The sequence below is a fragment of the Rhinolophus hipposideros genome, assembly GCF_964194185.1.
Source record: "Rhinolophus hipposideros genome assembly, chromosome: 25".
Lineage (NCBI taxonomy): Eukaryota > Metazoa > Chordata > Mammalia > Chiroptera > Rhinolophidae > Rhinolophus > Rhinolophus hipposideros.
This window is the reverse complement of record NC_138071.1, coordinates 30,436,007-30,459,420: the sequence shown is the minus strand read 5'-3', so window position 1 is coordinate 30,459,420 and position 23,414 is coordinate 30,436,007. Positions and strand designations below refer to the sequence as shown.

Here is a 23,414-nt window from a genome sequence, read left to right as displayed (position 1 = left end):
GGACACAGTCTCCATAAGTTGAGTGATTTAAATATGTAGCTCTCCAAGGTGTGGGGGAAACATAGAAAGCAAGTGATAAAAGCTATTTTTAAAAAATGGTATTGACAAAGGACCTTGAAATGAAAGAGTAACCTATATAGTTAATATTAATTTAATGTACCTGGGTAAAGGTTTTTGGTATACTTCCTAGAAACTAACAAAGTGAATGATGTCAAATGACTGGATAAATTTTTTTTTTGAAATTCAGGTTGTTTCCAAGTTTTTGCTTTCAGCAAAAATTGAAGGGCAGCCCAATCAAGTTATTAGCTGATATAAATTAAGTTAAAAGAAATTAATGATAATCAGTGTGTGGTTTTTGGCATTTAAGTAAAATGTGCTTAAGGAATTGAGGACGTTGCTATTAGTTTTTCATTTCTGCCCCTTGTTTATGTGAACAAGTTTTCTCAGTATTTACACCTATACACATGAAAATCAGACTAGAAGATTCATTTTTGGAAGCACAAATTGATTGAAAAAAAGGTGTTAACCATAGCATTACAAGGTGTGCTTCAACAAAATTTTAGTTTCAATTTAATCGGTACTTAACAAATGTTATAATTAATTTGGTTTGATCTATTTATATCCCCACTAAATGTGAAAGTTGTCAAATCTGGAGCATTATGGTCATAAAATATTAAAAAATCAATTTATATATAATTTTGCTGGAGACAGGATCCATAGACTGCCATAGATATTACATCTAGACAGAATTATGAGAGACATGGACTGGAAATAAGAGTTGTAAATAACAGGTATCCGACTGATAAAGTATTCAGATTTCATTGAATGTATTTAGTGATGTCACAGTTTTAAGAGTCAGTCTTCATAATTAGGTCGGACTGCATCCGCTTAAGCCGACGATAAAACCAATCTTGACGTCAGACCGCAATTGCCAGGATCGGAGCTCGCGTGGAGAAGGCGGGGCCGGAGCGCGGGGCGTGGCCCGAGCGTGGCGGGCGGGGCCCGAGCGTAGCGGGGCGGGCTGTGGGCGGGGCCGGAACGCGGGGCGGGGCGGGCTGTGGGCGGGGCCCGAGCGTGGCGGGCGGGGCGGGCTGTGGGCGGGGCCCGAGCGTGGCGGGCGGGGCGCGCGCCCTCTAGCGGCCCCCCCAGGCGCTGCCGGCTCTCGCGAGAGCGGCGCAGGTGACGCGCCGGCGGGCGGCGCGGGCGCGGGCGCGGGCGGGCGGGTTTGAATCTGTCCCGAGCGCGGGAAACGGCGGACCCCGGGGCCGAGGTGAGCGCCGCGGTGCGGGACGGCGAAGGGCGCCGGGCGGGGGCCGGGAAGCGGCGGGTCTCGGCGGGTCGGGCCCGCAGCGCCGCAGCCTCCGCGTGGGCCCGGCCGGCGCCTGTGAGGAGGCTCCGAGCGCCGCCGCCTGCCTTCCCGCGGGGCTGAGCCCGCAGCGGCCCGACCCGCGGGGGCTCGGGGCCCGGTGTGCGCCCGGGGCCTCGCTGTCCGCGCTCCGAGTCTGAGGGGACGCGTGGGCCGGGCGGTCGGCGGCGGGCGCTGCTGACAGGGCGGCGGGGCCGCTTTCCTGCGCGTGCTGGCGCCGCCCCGCGTGGAGCCTTGCGGGGGACAAGGGGCGCCCGTGGAGGCCGGCGGAGCGCGGGGGTGGCGGCCGCTCGCCCTGCGCCCGGAGCCGCGGGGAAGCGCCCGGGGAAGCGCCCGGAGCCGCGGGGGAGCACCCGGAGCCCCTCGGGGAAGCGCCGGGAGCCCCTCGGGGAAGCGCCGGGAGCCCCTCGGGGAAGCGCCGGGAGCCCCTCGGGGAAGCGCCGGGAGCCCCTCGGGGAAGCGCCCGGAGCCCCGCGGGGAAGCGCCCGGGGAAGCGCCCGGAGCCCCGCGGGGAAGCGCCCGGAGCACCTCGGGGAAGCGCCGGGAGCCCCTCCGGGAAGCGCCGGGAGCCCCTCGGGGAAGCGCCGGGAGCCCCTCGGGGAAGCGCCGGGAGCCCCTCGGGGAAGCGCCCGGAGCCCCGCGGGGAAGCGCCCGGGGAAGCGCCCGGAGCCCCGCGGGGAAGCGCCCGGAGCACCTCGGGGAAGCGCCGGGAGCCCCTCCGGGAAGCGCCGGGAGCCCCTCGGGGAAGCGCCGGGAGCCCCTCCGGGAAGCGCCGGGAGCCCCTCGGGGAAGCGCCGGGAGCCCCTCGGGGAAGCGCCGGGAGCCCCTCGGGGAAGCGCCCGGGGCCCCTCGGGGAAGCGCCGGGAGCCCCTCGGGGAAGCGCCGGGAGCCCCTCCGGGAAGCGCCGGGAGCCCCTCGGGGAAGCGCCCGGAGCCCCTCGGGGAAGCGCCCGGAGCCCCTCGGGGAAGCGCCCGGAGCCCCTCGGGGAAGCGCCGGGAGCCCCTCGGGGAAGCGCCGGGAGCCCCTCCGGGAAGCGCCGGGAGCCCCTCGGGGAAGCGCCCGGAGTCCCTCGGGGAAGCGCCCGGGAGCCCCTCGGGGAAGCGCCCGGATCTGCGGGGAAGCGCCCGGAGCCCCTCGGGGAAGCGCCCGGAGCCCCTCGGGGAAGCGCCCGGAGCACCTCGGGGAAGCGCCCGGAGCCCCTCGGGGAAGCGCCGGGAGCCCCTCGGGGAAGCGCCCGGAGCCCCGCGGGGAAGCGCCCGGAGCCCCGCGGGGAAGCGCCCGGGAGCCCCTCGGGAAAGCGCCCGGAGCCCCTCGGGGAAGCGCCCGGAGCCCCTCGGGGAAGCGCCCGGAGCCCCGCGGGGAAGCGCCCGGGAGCCCCGCGGGGAAGCGCCCGGAGCCCCGCGGGGAAGCGCCCGGGAGCCCCTCGGGGAAGCGCCCGGAGCCCCGCGGGGAAGCGCCCGGAGTCCCTCGGGGAAGCGCCCGGGAGCCCCTCGGGGAAGCGCCCGGGAGCCCCTCGGGGAAGCGCCCGGAGCCCCTCGGGGAAGCGCCCGGAGCCCCGCGGGGAAGCGCCCGGAGCCCCGCGGGGAAGCGCCCGGAGTCCCTCGGGGAAGCGCCCGGGAGCCCCGCGGGGAAGCGCCCGGAGCCCCGCGGGGAAGCGCCCGGAGTCCCTCGGGGAAGCGCCCGGGAGCCCCGCGGGGAAGCGCCCGGAGCCCCGCGGGGAAGCGCCCGGAGCCCCGCGGGGAAGCGCCCGGAGCACCTCGGGGAAGCGCCCGGAGCCCCTCGGGGAAGCGCCCGGGAGCCCCTCGGGGAAGCGCCCGGGAGCCCCTCGGGGAAGCGCCCGGGAGCCCCTCGGGGAAGCGCCCGGAGCCCCTCGGGGAAGCGCCCGGGAGCCCCTCGGGGAAGCGCCCGGAGCCCCTCGGGGAAGCGCCCGGGAGCCCCGCGGGGAAGCGCCCGGAGCCCCGCGGGGAAGCGCCCGGGAGCCCCTCGGGGAAGCGCCCGGAGCCCCTCGGGGAAGCGCCCGGAGCCCCGCGGGGAAGCGCCCGGAGCCCCGCGGGGAAGCGCCCGGAGTCCCGCGGGGAAGCGCCCGGGAGCCCCTCGGGGAAGCGCCCGGGAGCCCCTCGGGAAGCGCCCGGGAGCCCCGCGGGGAAGCGCCCGGAGCCCCGCGGGGAAGCGCCCGGGAGCCCCTCGGGGAAGCGCCCGGAGTCCCTCGGGGAAGCGCCCGGGAGCCCCTCGGGGAAGCGCCCGGATCTGCGGGGAAGTGCCCGGAGCACCTCGGGGAAGCGCCCGGAGCCCCTCGGGGAAGCGCCCGGGAGCCCCTCGGGGAAGCGCCCGGATCTGCGGGGAAGTGCCCGGAGCACCTCGGGGAAGTGCCCGGAGCCCCTCGGGAAGCGCCCGGAGCCCCGCGGGGAAGCGCCCGGAGTCCCTCGGGGAAGCGCCCGGAGCCCCGCGGGGAAGCGCCCGGAGTCCCTCGGGGAAGCGCCCGGGAGCCCCTCGGGGAAGCGCCCGGATCCGCGGGGAAGCGCCCGGAGCCCCGCGGGGAAGCGCCCGGAGCCGCCCAGCTGGCCGCGCCGCCCTGGCGCCCAGGGGCCGCCTGTTTTCTGCCTCTGCCGCTGTCGTTGACACCCTGAGGCCTGCGGTCTGGACTTCAGGTGACGCTTGTCCCCACCGTTACTGCCGGGGGCACCGGTAATTTTCCACGTCGCTCCGTTTATAACGGTGCAGGTTTTCAGTTATTCCCCAAGTGAGGGGCCTGCCACGCACACGCGTGGGGCGTGTGTAATGCTCGCCCACGTGTTTGGCCCAAACTTGGAGGGACACGGAAGGAGCACGGCCCAGGTGTGATGCGCATCCTTGTTTTCCGGTCCCAAGTTTGGACCCACAGTGTGCGTGGTACGAGGCAACATGCGGGGCATGCCGCGGTGGGCGACCACGCCCTGCTAGTCCAGGTGGTGTGAGTGGAAGACGGGGCTTCCGGGGGGACACAGGGCCGCTGGGTGCACAGCCCCAAACCCGAGCTCTGGCTCCCTGCCTGGGCGCAGCCCAGCGGCTCCCAGGTGACCACTGGTGACCCCGCCGCGTGGCCAGCAGGAGTGGCCCCTTAGGACCGGCGTCTTCAGGCGCCAGCAGCTGGGGTCGGCCTGTTCTTGTTGAGCTGCCTACGGCATCTTGTAGGTGCTCAGGGTGCCCTCCCGGGCGGCTTGGCCGCCTCTTTTCTTACTTACTACCTCAGTAAGGAACATAAGGGAATTGGTTTTTAGGTGTCGTAACTTGTTTTATGTCAGCATATTGTCAGAAACTGTCTACCATACGTGGTAGAGGGTTTTTCTTGCAGTTTCGGATGTCAGTACCAGATTACAACTTGTTGGAGAACATATATTTGCAAATGCAAGTTTCTGAATGATTGTGTTTTCCACTAGGGTCACAGAATAAATGCCATATGAAACACAGTTCATCGGTCATGGAAAAGCGTGAGACATTTGTACAAGCGGTGTCTAAGGAGCTGATTGGAGAATTTTTGCAATTTGTTCAACTTGCTGTAAGTCTTACATGTTTAGCTTTCTTGTGATTTTGACTGTTAATGTAAAACATTTTTCTAAAATCATGTCTGTAAATGAAATATAGTCATCTCAGTGAGTCTGGAGGGACCAAGGTTTATTTTGAAAAGTAAAACAAACTGTACTTTTATAGACCCATTGATGGATAACTACTCACAAATTCTGTTTCCTGCTTTCTTCTAAGAGAGGATGCTGAGTGCTGTGATGCATTGTGCTTGTTTACTTAACAAATATTTATTGTTCTTTTGTATGTGTGTGACTGGCATAGTGAGGAAACAGGAAAACAAGGTAACTTGTCCTCAGGTTATTTACAATGTGGGTAGGTCCAGACGTGTAAGTGTAAATACGTAAGGGCTGAGCGGGCTGAGCGGCGGCAATGGATATGGCGGATATGGGCGAGGGCATCCAAAATCCAGCCATGGAATGCTTCCTGTCCCAGTGGACAGGTTGTGGAAGCTGTGGTCCAGAAGGTATGTAGAAATGAGCCGGTCAGAGAGGGCGTGGGAAGCACTGCTGGAGCCAGAGGCCAGGATTTTAAAGACTAGAGCAGGCACGTGTATGGGGTCTGAGGACTGCGGAGGATAGAGCCGGAGATGCAGGCTGAGGAGGGTTAAGACCCGAGCCCTGGGCCTTCTTTACCACTGAAAGAGCTGAGACTGTGCTCGGGGTGGGGGCTTTAAGCAGAGAGAGTGACCTGTGTGCAAGGGAACAAAAGGGAGAGGAAAGTAGCGGGCAAAAGAGAGAGACAGAAAAATCACAGTTGCCATTTGGAAATATTCCTTTGGCTACACATGAAAACTAGATTGAAGAGAGGTAGAGAAGAGGTGGAGAGCAGGAAGAGGCTATGCCCTTCAGAATGGGGGTTGGCTTAGGACATGGAAACGTGAAGGTGTGGGTGTCCTTGAGAGCTGTCAGTGGTGGATGATGGCACTGAATTGATGGGGCACGCACAGGGAAAGGGCCAAGGAGGGTCCCTGGTTTTTGCCTTGTGCTATTCAGCGAGGTAATGAAGTGGACAGAGGGCAGGTCTGGAGAGGAGATGGCTCAATTTTGTAGAATGGCTTCCAGGGGCACATGCACAAGGAGGTGTCCAGTAGGCAGATGGATAGGTGTGTCTGAAGCCCAGGAAAGAGGTCTGGGCTGGAGACAAATCCATGTGTCATGTGCTCCAGCTGGAAGCATAAGTCTTAGGATGGGGTCATCTTGTGTTGTGATGAGAGAAAAGGAGCCAGCACGGGACTCTGAGGAACCCCAGCTCCCAGGGCACTGACTCCTCCTGTCACCTTGGGCACAAGAGCCAGGCCTCACTTGTTCTGATCATGTGTAGAAAATCAAATCAGTGATAACTAAGAAGTAGAGCAGGATCTAATAAATCTGTTGCTAGTAACATGGACAGTTTCTTCTTTATGAGAGAGAAATGTGCTTATATGATCTTGTATTGTAAGATGGTGCAGTGACACAAGTTTATGCTTTTTTTTCCTGACCCAGGACCCAGTCCACTATTGCACTTTTCATTCAGTTGTGACTCATTAGTTTTTTAATTTGGAGAATTTCTTGACTTTGCTTTATGACCTTGACAATTTTGGAGGGTGTGGGCAGCCATTTTATTTGGTGGCATATCCTTCAGTTTGCGTTTGTCTGACGGATGATCTGATTAAAGGCATCTTCCACGCTTTGGCGGGAACATGCCGTCCTCCTCAGCGGAGGCACGTGGTGTCACTGTGCCCCATTACTGGGGATGTGAGTTTTGATCATGGCTCAGGGGGTGTCCACCCGATTTCTCCACTGTGAAGCTGCTGTCTCCACCTTTGTAATGAATAGGTCACCTGGGAAGTGGCTGAGACGAGCTCCCTATCCTGCTTGCTTCTCGCTGTACTTCCACACACTGGGATTAGCATTATTGATAACTCCTGCGGGAATCAATTATGATGATAACGACTATGAAACTGACTTTCCAACCTGTTTTTCTTCTCTTTCTCCACTGGCATTCTACAGCGTGCCAGTGCTGTTACTTGTATGTGTGTATCGCCATACGGCCTCATTGGTTCTCATTTTGTTCTGTGGGTTATAATCCATCACTGTCACTGTTTTGGTGTTCAGATTGGTTACAGGGGGTCCCTCTAAGCTGGGTTCTCTGCCCTTTTGATAATGGCCTGTATTTGCTATGTCAAAGAATAAGTGAGGTCATCTGCTCAGAGTGAGAGGAAATGGTGGTTGGCTCAAGGGTTTTAAGGATAGTTAAAATAGAGCGGCTCTCAAATAGTCCTGTTGGCTCCTGAGGAGAATGGTGTGTACAGATGACTGGAAGGTGGATGCCGAGGGCTCAAGTCAGGTTAGAGACCAGGCACTAAGGTGCGAGCAGTTGGCCTGGCTGCATTATTACCATCTGGGCTCTGGCATACTTCTGTGAACTGACTTCAGGCCGGGGTGCCGGGCATCTGGATGGACGGATTTTAGGGAGGATTTTGCCAAGTGGGGGGAAATTTTAACTCCAAGGATTAGGATACTCAAGCTGAATAGGTGGAGGAGGAATCTGCTATTTCTGCCTGATAACCTGTTTATTTTCCCTTTTAATAAAACTACAAACTCTTGAACTTGTAACTGAATTAGTACTTAAACATTTCTTTTGATGCCGTTATAAAACTGATGGAACTAATTTTTTGTATTTGAAATGTAATACTTTTTATTTGTTTTATAGGAAGATGCTTCTGACCCTTTCAACCTAAATGAATTACTAGATGAATTATCAAGGAAACAGAAAGAAGAGCTATGGGAAAGACTCAAGAATTTACTCACAGATGTGTTGTTGGAAAGTCCCGTGGATGGGTGGCAGACTGTGGAGACCCACGGTGAAGACAACATGGAGACAGACCATGGTTCAAAAATGGTAGTTTTGGTTCTTCACAAATGAAATATAATTATTTATTGTGTATCGTTGAATTTTAAATTAAAAAATTTAAAGTTAGAAGTCAAGAATATTAGAAGTTTATTGTACTTTTACCCTTTTCTCGTTCTACCATTATGAATCTAGTAATCATTGTTGGTGTGCTTTTCAGACAACTATTTAGCTTTAATTCATTTTTTAGAATAAGCTACAAGTGTGGCCTGCTCTTTATAAATTTAGTAATTTTCACATTTCTTAAATGTAAAAAATTAAATTGTAAGTTGATTTTAATTCACTTATACTTGGAATTTTTATTTATAGGGAAGAAACATAGAAATACTTCATGCAATTACATCTGTGATTCTTGCTTCTGTGTCTGTAATAAATGAACATGAGAACTATGAGGCCTTACTGGAATGTGCTGTGATCCTAAATGGTAAGTTGATTTGTCATAATGTGGTACATTTCGAAGTGGGCCATCTGAATGATAATCTGTGAAAGGGAGCCAAGGCCGTGCAGCAGCAGTGGTGTTAAGTAGTAACTGTGCAGTCAGGCTCTTCCTTGGGCCAGAAAAGGAGCAAAGGAGGTGTCTTTCAAGAGCTGTCCTGAGTAATTAGTTTCGGGTAAGCCGCACACAAATGTTTCTGATGGTGGTAATGTGCCTCACTGAGCAACTAACTGCCATGGTTTGCAGGTTTTTCAGGAATGCCTTACTTGACCCACAGGACCAATGCTAAGAGCTTATTAAGGGAAAATAGTCTGATTCTAAATTTCTCAGCTGGTGATAGTTACAACTGCCAGATGGTTTCAATGTAACCCAACATTTGTGACATTAAATTTTTTTCTTTAAATATGTCATGAACATTGCCTAAAGAATAACTGTTGACTCTTAGGGGAGTTTTCCTTTACTAAAATTATATCACAGTACTTTTCAAGTTTTAACTAACGTTTAAAACTGTAGTTATTGATTTAGCAGGAACACTAGACTAAATTAATGAGATGTGAGGGTAAAGTACCATATAAAATTATTTTACAGATACAGAAGTCATTTTAAGTAATGATTTTTAAGAAAGATCTCCCACGTACCCCCCCACATACACTGTGTGACTGTAAGTAGTACCATGTGACAAGTTCTGTCACCAAGCTTTTCATTCTCTGTCATTTGGAGTCAGTCTGTCTGTGCAGTATGCTGTTTTATTCAGAATTCTTGTATTGAAATAGCGTCTTGTTAAGACGTCATCCAAAATCAATGTAAAGATAGCTCCTAAGTGCTTTGCAAATGTTATTAACAGCGTATTTATCTGCACAGCCTCCAAATAAATGTTTGGTGACCTGATCAGTGCTAACATATGGTTGTTCCCAACTTCCTGTTAACTCAGGAACTTTACGTTAGTGAGAGGCATTCAGATACCTGTGGGCTACAGGTATGAGCACCTTGTTAGTGTTTTCATTGAACTCAGGAACTTTTCTGTTAATAAGAGCACTGCAGTTCTTGTATTCATTGTCGTGGTTGCTTTTACGAGTTTTCCCCAGTGAGTCAGAAATTGAGGCCAGCACACAAAGGGATGGCTGTGGTGGATTTCGGTTAGCAGACCAGACCTGACTCTGGAGAACTGTCACCACCGTGTCGTTGCATTTACACTTGGAGGCCCTTGAGATCTGCCTCTTACATTAGGGACTTGGGCAGCTTGCTCTCTGAGTCTCCAGTTCTGAAATCCTCTGTTCTCCTGGGCCTACTTTCATAACAACAGGAAAACAATTTGTTAATTAACATTGCTTGTATCCTGTAATGTATGTATGTCCATCGTTAGCAAGTTAAACATAAACTGATATTTGCTTGGGAAACCTTTATAAGTCACAGTACGCTACACTGTCGAATCTGAACTGATAGTGATTTGCCTTACTGATCAATCAATTACTGGGCTCTCGCAGGTATTTTGTACGCACTGCCTGAATCTGAACGAAAGCTGCCGAGTTCCATTCAGGACTTGTGTGTTACGTGGTGGGAGAAAGGCCTGCCTGCCAAAGAAGACATGGGGAAGACGGCTTTCCTTATGCTACTCAGGAAGAGCCTCGAGACAAAAACAGTGGGTTCATTTTCTCAGTGCGCACGTGGCTTAAAGAGTGGGTGCGTTTGTGTCACATGGGAGCTGTGTGTTCTCAGGAGGGGCCTGGCCGCAATGGCTTTCCCAGTCGGGGTTTCTTTAACTGTGGGATGTTCAGGCTTGGCAGTCACTGAGGGGCAGTGACTCCTCAGTGCAGCCGGCCGTGTGCAGGCTTTCTCCTCTGTCTTCCTCGTCTTCTCTCATGTCACTTTAGGGTCGCAAAGTGACTCTTTCACTTCCACCTTGTGTGAGTTCAAGGCAGGGAGCAGCAGTACTGAGACAGAAGCCTTGGGGGAGCTGCCTGTCAGTGTGGTACTCAGAGAGGCAGAGACCACGCGGGATTGGACAGGATGGTATGCGCCCAGTGGAGGACACCTGGGGCAGGGCTAGTCAGGTGGAGCCCCCAGAGTCAGGTGTGGGTGCCCCAGCGTGAGTGTTGGGGGCTCGTTTCGGGCTGCAGCCCAGGCCTGGAGACCACGGACAGCGTGTCTGGAGCTTGGATGGAACGTGGACTGTTTCTGTCCTTTAATCTTCGGTATACAGTTCAGAAATCCAGAAAAGGAACATTTCTCCCCGGTCAAGACCACAATAGATACTTCATGTTCATCTTAGAAAATTGGGCAAATGAAGAAAAGGGAAAATGAGGAAGATAAAAATCATCCATAATCCTGTTACCCAAGGTGATCATTGTTCTGTTAGGGATATTTAGTAGGAATTTTTTCTGACGTTCCCATCTCATATATTTCCTTCCTTAGGACAGATTTCTAGAAACGAAATTCATAGGTCAGTTAATGGATTTGAACTTGGAGCTCTTTTTTTCCTTGTTTTTCTTGGTTTCGTTTTCTTTGAACTTGGAATTCTTAGTGCACATTGCCAGCAGCTTTCTGTGAAGCTTGGACCCACTCGTGTTCCTGCCATGAGTGTGAGAGTGTCTCATGGTGGCCTCCAAGGAGCAGTCAGTTTTGTGGCACTGAGGACCCTGTTTGGCTGCACCCTCAGCAAGTTCTTTGACTTCCTGTGGTCTATAGGAGCAACTGAAAAACCCCGTTTATGTCAGAACTTATCCTTAAGCCATCATTGATTTATCTTTCTAAAATTTATTTTTCCTACCATTTATGTTTAGCCTTTAAATCAAGACTTAATGTCTTCCTAATGGCCTGTACCTGCGCTGTTGCCACTAGCCACATGGGGCTATTTAAATTTAAAGTTAAAATGAAAAATTGGGCTTCTCAGTTACACTTTATTGCCCCCCAGCCTGATGGGGCTGCCCACCACCGCCGCCACCCCTCCCCAGCCCCGGGCTGCAGACTCAGGTTCCACCGTCGCAGGAACCTGCTGCTCAGCTCTGTCTCCATGATCCGCTCCCTTTTGCCTGTTTTACAAAAGTGCTCTCTAGGGTCGCAAGTGACATTTGCAAATTTTAAAATCTGTTTTCTCTTGTTATTCTTCCTTTTTGATGAATAATCCGGAGTTGTAATTATTTATAATATAAAGTGTTATAGTTAGTTTGAAATATGACCTTACTTTTTATTAAAAAAATTCTTAACATTTTTCTTTTTTACGTCATTCCTAGGGAGCAGACATACGTCGGCTTTGGCGTATTCATCAAGCTTTATATTGCTTTGATTATGATTTGGAGGAAAGTAGAGAAATTAAAACTATGCTACTTGAGTGCTTCATAAATGTTAATTATATCAAGAAGGAAGAGGTAAATAAAATTTCTTTTTTGGTCTATTTATGAACTGCTTTTTAATGGATGTTATTCCTAAGTTAGTGTAGTTGCTGTTTGTATGTCAGGTATACAGTGTTTTAATGCAAAAGTCATCTTAAGCGTTCAAGCTAAGATTGTGCCTTATTTTTACTGCTTGGTAGTATTAAGCAAACATTTTACAAGTCGTTGCTTATTTCATCATTAAATCAGGTAGTAACAGGTGACTGTGTGAATCCTGGCGGAACTGTGATTGCATTATAAATTAAGAGTGATTAAAATAAGGTGGAGAGGGGCTGGTCCGGTGGCTCAGGTGGTTAGAGCTCTATGCTCCTAACTCCGAAGGCTGCCGGTTCGATTCCCACATGGGCCAGTGGGCTCTCAACCACAAGGTTGCCAGTTCAACACCTCGAGTCCTGCAAGGGATGGTGGGCTCCGCCCCCTGCAACTAAGATTGAACACGGCACCTTGAGCTGAGCTGCCTCCCGGATGGCTCAGTTGGTTGGAGCGTGTCCTCTCAACCACAAGGTTGGCGGTTTTACTCCCACAAGGGATGGCGGGCTGTGCCCCCTGCAACTAGCAACGGCAACCGGACCTGGAGCTGAGCTGCGCCCTCCACAACTAAGACTGAAAGGACAACAACTTGAAGCTGAACGGCACCCTCCACCACTAAGATTGAAAGGACAACAACTTGACTTGCAAAAAAGTACTGGAAGTACACACTGTTTCCCAATAAAGTCCTGTTCCCCTTCCCCAATAAAATCTTAAAAAAAAAATAAAAATAAATAAATAAAAAAATAAGGTGGAGAAAGCACTTCCCCAGGGATAAGAGCTGACCCTCGCCCTCATTCCAGGTTAAATGGCGGGTACTCAACCATCATCACACAGTATTCTCGACTTCTTTTCGCTCCCATCCAATAAATCCAAGGCAAGGCTTCTAACACTCTGCTGCAATGTCCGTTTTGGTGGCCACTCAGCTCGTGAGGTGTGGCCAGTGATATTGTGTTCTTGGGTGTAAAATACACAGATTCAAACCTTAGTATGAAAAAAGTGTAAAATGTCTCAATAATTTGTAATGTAAATATTATTCATTTACATGATAATATTTTGGATATATTGGCTTACAAAAATGGACTATTAAAGTTAATCTGTTTTACTTTTCTGAGCGTGGCTGCTAGAGAAGTAAAGGTTCCAGAGCGGCCTGCTTGGCCGTGTGGCAGGGATGCTGTGCCATCTGAGGGCCTTTCTGTGGTGGTTATTGAACGTGACAGCGCTGCCAGGCTTCGGGTGCAGAGAACACTGTTGCTTCTGCTGTGCCACGCCGCCTCTGGGTTGGCTTGCTCGTGGGCTTGACACAGAGGAGGAAGTCTCACTCCTCCCTGGGGGAGCAGGGCAAGGACTCCCCAGGGGAGGAGGAGGAGTCCCAGTACTGAAGCCCCTAAATGAAGACTTTGCTTCTGGTCCAGCTAGTCGGTGGTAGAGACAGAATTTGACCCGGTTGGCCCACACAGGTGCATCATCTGCAGCCCGCCAGGGTCAAGGGCCATGTGTGATTACTGACCATATTGACCAAGACCTTTGGCTGCTGGGGTCAGATGGGCTGTTTTCAGATCCCTGTTCATTCACTTCATGGTTGGTGGCCTTGGTCAGACTGCATTCAGCCTCAGCGTTTCTTCCTGTAAAGCGGGAACAATAGTTGGTTTCTCACTGGTTCCTGTGAGGGGACATGCGGTGACACGTGCAGAGCCTTAGCCCAGGCTGGCAGTGCCTCCTGCTGTTTATGAGATGCATTCTCCTGTTTTCCTCATTTGCAGAATATTTGGGTTGAACTGGTAGGGTCCTAACTGATTCTAAAAGCAACACTGGCATTTTAGGGAATGTGCTTATTACTGTTATCATATCACCAGGCTTAGAAGAGACGTTGTATGTGTGGCCTGTGCCTTAAGAATGTCCAGGATTGTTATGAAATCTGGGGGAGAGTAAAGAAGTTAAAAGTGGATTCAGGCAGACTTTATTTATATTGGCTTATACATACAGGTGATGAATTACATTTGTTTAACTTCTATATAAAGAGGAAGTATATAGCATAGACATAAATATACACATGTGAGTGTTAAAACATTCCTTTTTTTTTTAGCTGATGTGCTTTTTTAAATTTAAGAAAACAGTTTCCTAATCAATCATTAATTTGGTTAGGTCAGTTTCCAGTCATGCTTGGTAAACGATAAATATCTGGTACTCTCCTGACAAGTTACTTGCAGTAAATGCTTGGTTTAACTTGCCTGTTGCATGCATGGCTGCCCTGCAGTATGTGTCACTGTGTGTTGTGTGTCCGTAGCGTAGCACGGACGGCAGTGCTGTGCTGGGGAACTGACGAGGCAGTGGTGCTGTTCTCCGGGGCAGTTCCTGATGATGCTTCTGTGCGCTTGGCAGGAAATACTCTGGCTTAGGGGTGTATGTGTAGTCAGCAGCATGCGTGCAAATGAATGTTACATGATACATGTATGCCATTTATAATTTGGGGACTGTATGTATTTGAAAATTCTATCTTGGCAACAACTTAGCTTCTTAACTGAACAAGTCCTCAGTTTTCTCATTTATAAAAGATGAAATGAACTGATGTTCAATTCCATTCCCACCCCAAAATGCGAGATTTCCAGCATTCCTTGATTTTAGGTTATGTGGATATCCATGACAGAACGAAATGTTGATGGGCCATTTAAATTACATGCTGGGCAGTGTGGTAACTGCCTGTTTGTGTAACCCTGTGGTCCAACAGGGAAGGCACTCAGTGGTGTCTGCATCTGCACACTCAAACGGGGAGGCCCCTGCCCTTGTCCTGCTGCCCTGCTATCCTCACACAGGAGCGGACTTCCATCTGTGGAGTCTGAGTTAGGATTGTGGAGACTTCCTTCGCTGGGACTAGCCAACGTCAGCATGATTAAACATCCAAAGAATTGGGTGTTAGTTACTGGGAATTTTTTATTTGGTTGCAATTTTATCATTATATCCTATATTTTTAACTTATAGGGAAGAAGATTTCTTAGTTCTCTGTTCAACTGGAATGTAAATTTTATTAAAATGATCCACGGGACCATTAAAAACCAGTTACAGGGATTACAAAAGTAAGTATTGAAGATAATTACTATTTTGTGCTGTCTTAATCTGGACTTGAAAGAGTCTATTTTGATCTGACTTCTAAAGGTATCAGAACCTTTAGAAATTAGCTCTTAAATTATGTTATTTATTATGGTCTGTTATATACGGGATAGTTTTTTTCCTGCTATAGAAAATCTTTTTTTTTTTAGTAATAGTATTGAAATTGAGATTTTAATTTGTGGTAGTTCTTTAAATAGTGACATTATTTCCCAGATAACTCTCGGCCTCAGTGACAGTAAAGCCATGTCACTAGCACTTGTGGTGCCATTTGGACGTCATGTCTGCTTTCCAATGTGCTGTGGCCTGAGCCATGGGCTTTGGTGGAAAGGGCCCTGCAGGGAGTGCAGAGGCGCACATGCCTCCCAGGACTCACCAGGCCCTGCCTGGGGTCGGGCACTCATGGGAACGTTCTCTGTGCCCAGGGCCGAGGACTTCGTTGGCATTTGAAAACCGAGTCCTTAAACTCCTGACCTGGGCTTGGTCATTGCTTTTCCCTCAGTCAGGCAGCTGTGTAAATGTTGAGTTGGGATTCGATTCAGAATCTAATCGCAAAGCTGCTGTTTATAAGATGCATTCTCTTGTTTCCTCATTTGCAGACTATTTGGCTTGAACCAATAGAGTCCTAACTGATTCTAAAAGCAACTGGCATTTTAGGGAATTAGCAACCTGGAGATTTTGAAAATTTTATTTATATTTAAACTTTTTTAAGAATTTGGTTTTGAGCTTATATTCTTATAGTGTCACAGAAAATAGTAAAGTGCTAGGGAAGCCAGAAGCGAGAAGGAAGAAAATAGTTTGACATTTCAGTTCCACTTCTCCAAACTTTCCTTTGTCTACTTTCTGCTAACAAATCTCTGTGGTTACTTTGCAAAGCGCTAGTCTAAATTTCTTCCCTAAGATAGGAGAGTACCTAAAATGATACATATTAAAAGTATAATTCTTTGAATGTGTATTAACATTTAAATTTTTTTTTAAATAGATCTTTGGTGGTACACATTGCAGAAATTTATTTCAGAGCTTGGAGAAAGGCTTCAGGGAAAATCTTGGAGGTATTTTCATTTTATTAAATGTTAACACTTATTATATTCTCGTTACTAAATAAGTAGTCGTAGCAGGGTAATGTAAAACTTATATTGATGTCTTCTGTCAAAAGCAAGCCAAATCCTGAGCCTCTATGTGACACAGTCTTCACTCTCATTCATACTCATTTTGGGACGTGAGCACAGCCCCAAGTTCCTGTCGCTCACTGAGAGGTGCAGTCAGAGTCAAAGTGAGATTTCGTACCTGTCACTTTGGTAGCTCTGGACCTGTCTGTCCAGTCACGAGTGGCTAATGGGCCTTTGAAATGTGGTCAGTCTGAATTGAGATGTGCTGTAAATGTAAACAGCATTCCAAATTTTGAAGACCTAGTATGGGGAAGGAATATAAAATAACTCATAAGTATTTTTTTAAAATATTGATTGCATGTTAAAATGATACTGTTTTGGATATATTGGTCTAAACAAAGTATATTATTAAAATGAGTTTGCCTTTTTCTTTTTTCTGTTTTTAATGTGGCCATTAGAGAACTTAAAATTGTGTTTGTGGCTCACCTCCTGTTTCTGTTGGACAGAGCTGCTTGGAACTTCAAGCCACTTCTTTTAGTTGCATTTTTCTTCAGATTTAAAGACACCTGTTTTGAATGTGGCTAACCTTCAGTGACTGTGTAATACCGATGTTATGACGATACGGCTATGTAACTCACAGTCACAATTAAATATTCAAAGGCCCTTTTGGAAAAAAAGACAAAAGAAAGTGTCTTTGTCTGATAGCCCTTATTTTTTTCTCACACCAGGTTCTCAAATGTGTTTTCTTTCCGGCTGAGAGTAAAATTTTTATTTTTAAGTCAAAAGGTGTCTTTCCTGAGTGGGGAGCAGGCCCTGAACTGGTGTGTATGGGGAGGAGGTTTGCAGGCAGACGGGGAGGTTACCTGATGTTTGGAGTTTATTTCTGTCCACTCTGCTGTCCTGCCAAGCGTAAGCTTGCTTTATATGACCGGCGTCCTCACTGACCTCTATTTCTAGAGAACAAAAGATTATGTCTTACGTCCCCTGCTGACAACTTGTAGAATAGTTTTACACTGTATAATTTGGGGGAGAGGGCTGGGCAAACCAGGACAACGTTATGCATGTGTTTGCATTGTTTTCTTACTGCATGAAACTTGTTCACAGCAAGGAATAGTTGTCCCCCTTTCCTCCAATAGTGGTTAGAAAAGTAGGAGCTTATAATTAAAAACTTAATTATCTGACTACATGTGTGCCAAGTTAGTACCAGCAGTTATACTTCTCAGTTTCCCCCCTTCTCCCTCTTTCTCCAAGTTTTTCAAGCAAATTCCAGACGTGCCATCTCATCTCTATGTGTATCAGTGTGCATGTCAGAAACACGGCTACAATGCCAGACGTATGTAACACAATTAGCAATTCCTGAGCATTTTAAAAATAGTTAAGCCATATTTAAATTTCTCAGCTTTGTTTCAAAAATGTCCTTACAGGTGTTTTTTTTGTCAGGACCCAGCAACTCTCCCCATAGCATTTGCCTGTGTGCCGTCTGAATCTCTCAGAGCATCCGCTGTCCCCACTCCCACGTTTCTATAATCCATGCTGCTGGTGTTGAAGACACCGGTCAGTTGTCCTGTGGAATGTCCATATTCTGCTGGGTAGCCCTAAAGCACAAGGACTTCACAGGTAGTGCTGCGAATCTCATGTTTCCTGACCAGAGCCACGGCCTTTTGTCCTCCACAGGGAGTAACAGCGCAGCAGGGAGAAGAGGTTGATATTAGGGAGTGCTCTCCGTACGTCCTTCCCAAAAGGAAAGCAAATCGTGGCATGAGGGTGTGGTGCCGAGTGCAGGACGGCAGGCCACACCACCCGCTGGGGTTTGGGCTGCTCCTGGCCTGAGGACCACCTTCCCACTCCCCACCCTACCCAGTGGGGACTGTGACAGATTTCCTGCCAGTTGCTTTGGACTCTGGCCCCCACCTGCGAGGTGGTTCAGTGTCAGTTCTGGGGAGACCCAGCCTTCAGAGGTGATGATGACTCAGACCGGCCTCCCAGCCTTCCCCCAGCTCTGAGCCCTGAGCCCTGTCTGGCTTGCCCTAGCCTCTGGGTAGGGGGAGGCTTAGCCTGCCAGTTAGCACACGTTGGTATTTCATCAAATAAGATAGAAGAAGCTGAGTGTTCTCTTCTATGTGCAAATGGAAGGAAATCTAAGGTGTCCACTCACACTAGAAGAGCAATGATGAAAGGATCTCCGGGTGTTTCCCTCGTGAAATACGGTAGAAGATGAACAGATCAGGCTCCTGTTCTCAGACTGCTGTCCTGCCATCTGTTGGAACGCGCACACCAGGCACTCGCCTCTGCTTGTTATTCCAGGCAATTGAGAATGACTGCATCCAAGACTTTATGCACCACGGGATTCACCTGCCCCGGAGGTCCCCAGTGCACCCCAAAGTGCGAGAGGTGAGTGTGACCTTCACCATGTGCCCTGAAAACCATGTTTCATCTTTGGCTTGTGGATAATGTTTTTGTTAACTTTAAAAATTCAGTAAAGGTTTCATGGGCACCAGTTATAGGGATTCTCAGAATTTCAATATTTGGTGTCTGGCAGTTCTGTCCTGCCACCAAAATTTTAACTAAGATAGGAAGGTGTACCATTAAGACATTAGAACTTTATTTTAACCACTTTAATTAAATTCTTTGACATAAGAATGTCCAGTCATCACTTTCTAACTGCCTCTACCACTTTTTTCAAGAAAGATGATATTTGAGATTATTTTTATTGTTTGCGTTCATACGGTAAATTTCCATTTTGATATTCTGCAAACCAAATAGAGTAATGTTTCCTTAGTTTCTCTAAGATTTTGTTTTTAAAAGGTTAACTCAGAATTTAGATACGAATTTTATCCTCATATTGTAAATGGCCTGACTGAATAGGTTTGTTACTAGTGCCATTATCACACTGATAGGTGTCTGATAAACAAACATAATGACCCTAGCAGGAGGAACTGGAAGGCCCCCTCTGTCAGTGTCCAAAGACCATCTGGGTGATGCCTTGTTCCCTTGCTGTCAGGTTTGGCAACAATGTGTCAAGAAGCTAAGTAGGATAAAGTCTCCCTCTTTACTTTTTTGAGTAGTGAAATTATAGTTATTTGTAGAATGTAAATATTCTAATGAAGCTTGACTGGATAAGAAAACATTTCTTTATGTTATCAATGATATAGTTTGAACTACCCAAAGATAAAGAGCCCAGAGATAACTACACCCCCTCCCCCGACTCCCTGGCCCAGTGTGGTTTCATGAAGTCCTCGTCTGTTGGGGCATTTATTTCACAGGCCGGGTTTGCTGTTTCGTATTCTAGTTAGTCATAAGGAACAGCATCGTGTTAAACTACAGGTTTGTGACATAGTTGCTTCACTCTTGGTACAAGTGATTAGATACTTTTTTTTGTATCTGATTTTTCTGCTGTGGTAGTCTGAGCAATTAAGATAGTATAAGTATAGAAGTCACTGGTAAATTTATGGAAAAATGCCCAGAGAGAATTAAAAGGAAGAGTATTGGCTTTCACTTTTCAAATGAAATGTACTCCTGAACTCTTAAGTAATTGTTATCACTGCTTATAGCAACATATTATAGCTTTTTCCTCAAATCTTTTTTTGGATAAACATCATATTTATACGGTAAATTGATATGTTGAAAGAAGCTTCAGGAAATGCTTCAGAAGTCATTTGAAAGTAAAAATCCCCATATTGTTGATGGAAATCTTCTAAAATTAGGTAATAGTAATGGTTGCACAACTCTGTGAATCTACTAAAACCTACTGAATTATACACTTTATAAGAGTGACTTTTATGGGATGTGAATTATCTTGATAAAGCTGTTTAAAAATCTTTCTATGAAGCAAGTATACCTTGACATCAAAACTTGATAAATTTGTACACAAAAACAAACTATAGACTATTATCACTTACCAAAATCAATTAAAACTTCTAAATAAAGAATTAACAATCAAAAAAATAATCCCCAGATTGTATTTCTTTTAGGGTAAAGTTGATTCTAGCTCACTTAAAGTAGATAAGTTGTTTTATAACCTGTTTAATTTTTCCCCCCATTTTTCACTAATAAGTTTAGCTCCTGGAGTTGCTTGCTAAATAAGGAAGTAAGGCAAAATTGGTTGTTGCTGGGGTCACAAGTCTATGAAGAGTTGCAGGAAGATTCTGGCTGGGAAAAAGGAGAAAAGGACAGAGGAGGAGATGCTCCAGGAGCAACCCTGTTGTCTGATTATCAAGATGTTTTGTAGGCACTTAGTGTCTAAATGAAGCTCGTGCCTTGAGGGATCACTAGGCAGTGACAGTCATTTTGATCTCGGTCTGTCTGTTCTGGATGTCCATTACAGGCTCTTAGAACCAGACTTATTGCCGGCATTTGAGAACCTGAATGGCTTACAGAAACCACTTAGCCGGACTCCTTTCCCATTTCCCCTGGAGGTCATGGGTCATGTGGCTGGTGGTAGGACAGCAGAAGCTACAGCGCAAACCTTTTTAGAGCCCAAGGTCACTGCTCTGTATTTCTTCATGCTTTCTTTCACGTGACTAACCACGTTTGGATATTGTCGACACACCTACCCACTGTAGTTCCTCCTGGGAAAGAATTGTCCCAATTGAAGCACCAGTGCCTGTTAAGGTGGAGAGAACCTGCTCTCCCTATGGGTTTTTTCAAGTAGGATCTCAGATGCTTTTTTAAAACATTACGTTTGCTCTCTTTTTTTGGCTCTTAGGTGCTGAGTTATTTCCATCATCAAAAGAGAGTTCGGCAGGGAGTGGAAGAGATGCTTTACAGATTATACAAACCCATCCTTTGGAGAGGACTAAAGGTGTACATGTTAAACTGTCTGTCATATTTAGAATGTACTGGTGATGCTTCTTTTGAACTCAGCACTTTGTAATTCAAAATTGTAATAAGGAAGTAAAAACAGGACTGCAGGCTGGGAGCTTTGTGAAGTTTGGGGAGGATTATTCTTTCGTTAGAAGCATTACTCAAGTATATGTTAAACTGGGGATCTGAGCCGGTTTAGTGCTGACTACACAGTTGGAAGGGGAGTCGTCACACTAACTAAGCCAACAGGTGTGGGGGGTCTGCAGAGCTGGGCTGGGCCTTCCTGGTGCCTCAGGCCCTCTGTTGGTGACGGAGCCAGGGTGACAACAGTGAGCGTTCACATAAATACGAGTGGTTTCCAACACAGGTACCTGGTGTCGGGACTGGGGTATGATGGTCACTGTGTCTTCATGACACAAGGCGGGTTTTGACGTAAGGAATCATCTTTTGGATCTCTTGACACCGAACTGAGAGTTAGGCTTAAGCTAAGGCAGGTCTCACAAGTGTGGTCAGTATAAATGTTATCATTGTCTTGAATCCATAAATAAGTCTTTGTTGAGATCCTAGGTGCTATACTCTAGGAACTCTGCACTGAAGTCCTGGAATGTCATCTGTTTGGATCCTGAAACACTCTATTTTCATTATTCCAGGCCAGAAACTCTGAAGTCCGGTCAAATGCTGCACTGCTGTTCGTTGAGGCGTTTCCTGTCAGGGATCCACACTTGAACGCTATTGAAATGGACAGTGAAATTCAGAGGCAGTTTGAAGAACTGTATGTACGTATTTCCTGTGGTCGAGCTCCTTATGACTTCAGCTCTGCCCAGGCCTAGCGTGTGGCCTGGCTGTCCCCTGTATCTGCCTGTGCCCTGCCCCCCCACATGGCAAGCTTTCCAGAGCTTGACATTCTTCAAGGGAATTTCTTCTCTCCCTGGGATCTTCCGCAGCGCTGTGGACTGAAGGGTCTTTTTCTCGTCCTCCTTATCTCCTTTGGAACATCTCATTCATTACTTGATACAGTTTTAAATGTTTTAGGTATATTCTTGTCTCCCCAGCGGAGAGGCTATGATCCCCAGGCTTGGTTCCACCTCTCACTTGACAGCTGCGTCGCTCTGGGAAGTCCCTTTTCTCTATCTGTGAGTTGGGGATGCTGGCACTGCCCTCCGAAAAGCTGTGGGTGGGATGAGTGACCAAACACTGGCTGTGTTTTACGGCAGGCCTCCACTCCAGGGAACACCTGTTGCAATTGTTTTTCTCAGACGCCTGATTTTTCAGGTGAGATGTTAGGACATTAGATGTGACATTTATTTCCCAGGGGTACTGCGATCCTCTTCCTCTCGCTAGAGTGCTACCCTCCGCTTATACCTCCACGTTCCCTTCGCAGCGTTTCCTAACACAAGCTAAAGAGTACTGTTTGTCCTCCTCGTTAATGGATACAACTGTCGGTAGTGTGATAGCAAAAACACCATGATGGTGGTGGTACCACGGCACTCCTAAAACCCTTCCTTCTCTTTGTTTTCTGACTGATGATGAAAAATTGTAGACATGCAGAAAGTGGAAATGATAGTATAAAGAAATGGGTCTTTTATGAGGCCCCGCAAAGGAGCTAATCTGATAAATAGGGCAGTGATTGCTCCCTGTCCTCCCTGTGCCTTAACTGCTCTCTTCTGCTTTGGGCTCTGTTAGCGTTTCTCAAACTTGAGTAATGTGGAGACTTTGAAGATAGAAACAGGAGGCTCCCATGAGTATCTGTAGTTGTCGAGACTCACAGAGGTTCTTGTAGAAAGAGCATGACAAGTGAGGTACCTTCATTTTTAGTGACTATCTGGTGAGTGTGATTCGTTGGAAACACAGACGTGAGCCTAAAGTCCTGTGAGTCTGTGTGGTTACAAGGTGATTATCCAGAACACATTTTTGAAGAAGAATATTGAAAGTAATTCATACAAAACAAAAGCTATGAAGCCTGTGAATTCTAAAGACAGGACCTCCATTCCTAAAGCTCTCTATTTTTTGTTTTATTTTTTGCATCTGTTTCTCTTGCTCTTGTTTTTTCTCAAGTGACCTGTCACGTCCACTTTCCATTCTTATTGTGGATGAGGGTGGCTTGGTTGGGTCATTGGCACGGACCCTTGTCTGGCTGTGCAGAGCTGGGTCTTCTGCTGGCTTCGTCTAGCATGGGAAGCAGTCATGCTGTGGGTAGTGGACAGAGCTTGTCAGCAGGTGGGATTCCCCTTAGGTTCTGTGAGTGAGGAGGCCGCTGGTGACCCCACAGATGCCAGGTGGGCGGAGCCTCTCCTCCTGGTGGCACCATCTCCTCTTTTTCCCTGTGTGGAGGTTTGGGGTTATTGCTGGCTCTTCTTTGCCCCACCCCTTGACACCTATTTTGAGAATTCTTTCCAGCAGCTTATTCATTCTGGGAGCAAATGCTTACTCCAGACCGCCCACCTGTGTCCGTAGAGTTGTTTGCAGCTGTTATATCACCTGTAGTCCTGACCCAGCGTTTGGGGTGGCCAGAGCTCTGTGCAGGTGGGACATAGGAGTGTCCAGGTCACTCCTATGGCGTGACCTTTGCTGCTCCTTTCTTTCTCAATGAATCTGACCTTTTCATTTTCTTTCTCTTAGAAATCCTGCAGTCTTTTTATTCCTGGTTTCGCTATCCCTATTATCTTATTTGTCATTTTGATGAGAATTTAGGGAAGAGAGAGGAAGGAAGTGCTTATTCGCCCTAACTT

The 23,414-nt window shown here is 48.3% G+C and overlaps 1 protein-coding gene across 2 annotated transcripts in view; it reads left to right on the top strand.

Moving 5' to 3' along the window:
* Window positions 1-1,157: 1,157 nt before the first annotated feature.
* NCAPG2 (non-SMC condensin II complex subunit G2) overlaps window positions 1,158-23,414 on the top strand; it is a 52,593-nt gene continuing 30,336 nt past the window's right edge. For both annotated transcript variants that reach the window (XM_081038460.1, XM_081038461.1), the window contains exons 1-11: window positions 1,158-1,270; window positions 4,783-4,901; window positions 7,619-7,807; window positions 8,126-8,240; window positions 9,737-9,891; window positions 11,483-11,617; window positions 14,648-14,742; window positions 15,756-15,825; window positions 18,187-18,273; window positions 20,588-20,683; window positions 21,336-21,461. In XM_081038460.1, the coding sequence (XP_080894586.1) occupies window positions 4,803-4,901; window positions 7,619-7,807; window positions 8,126-8,240; window positions 9,737-9,891; window positions 11,483-11,617; window positions 14,648-14,742; window positions 15,756-15,825; window positions 18,187-18,273; window positions 20,588-20,683; window positions 21,336-21,461 (1,167 nt within the window). In that variant the 5' untranslated portion in view covers window positions 1,158-1,270; window positions 4,783-4,802. The remainder of the gene's footprint in view (window positions 1,271-4,782; window positions 4,902-7,618; window positions 7,808-8,125; window positions 8,241-9,736; window positions 9,892-11,482; window positions 11,618-14,647; window positions 14,743-15,755; window positions 15,826-18,186; window positions 18,274-20,587; window positions 20,684-21,335; window positions 21,462-23,414) is intronic.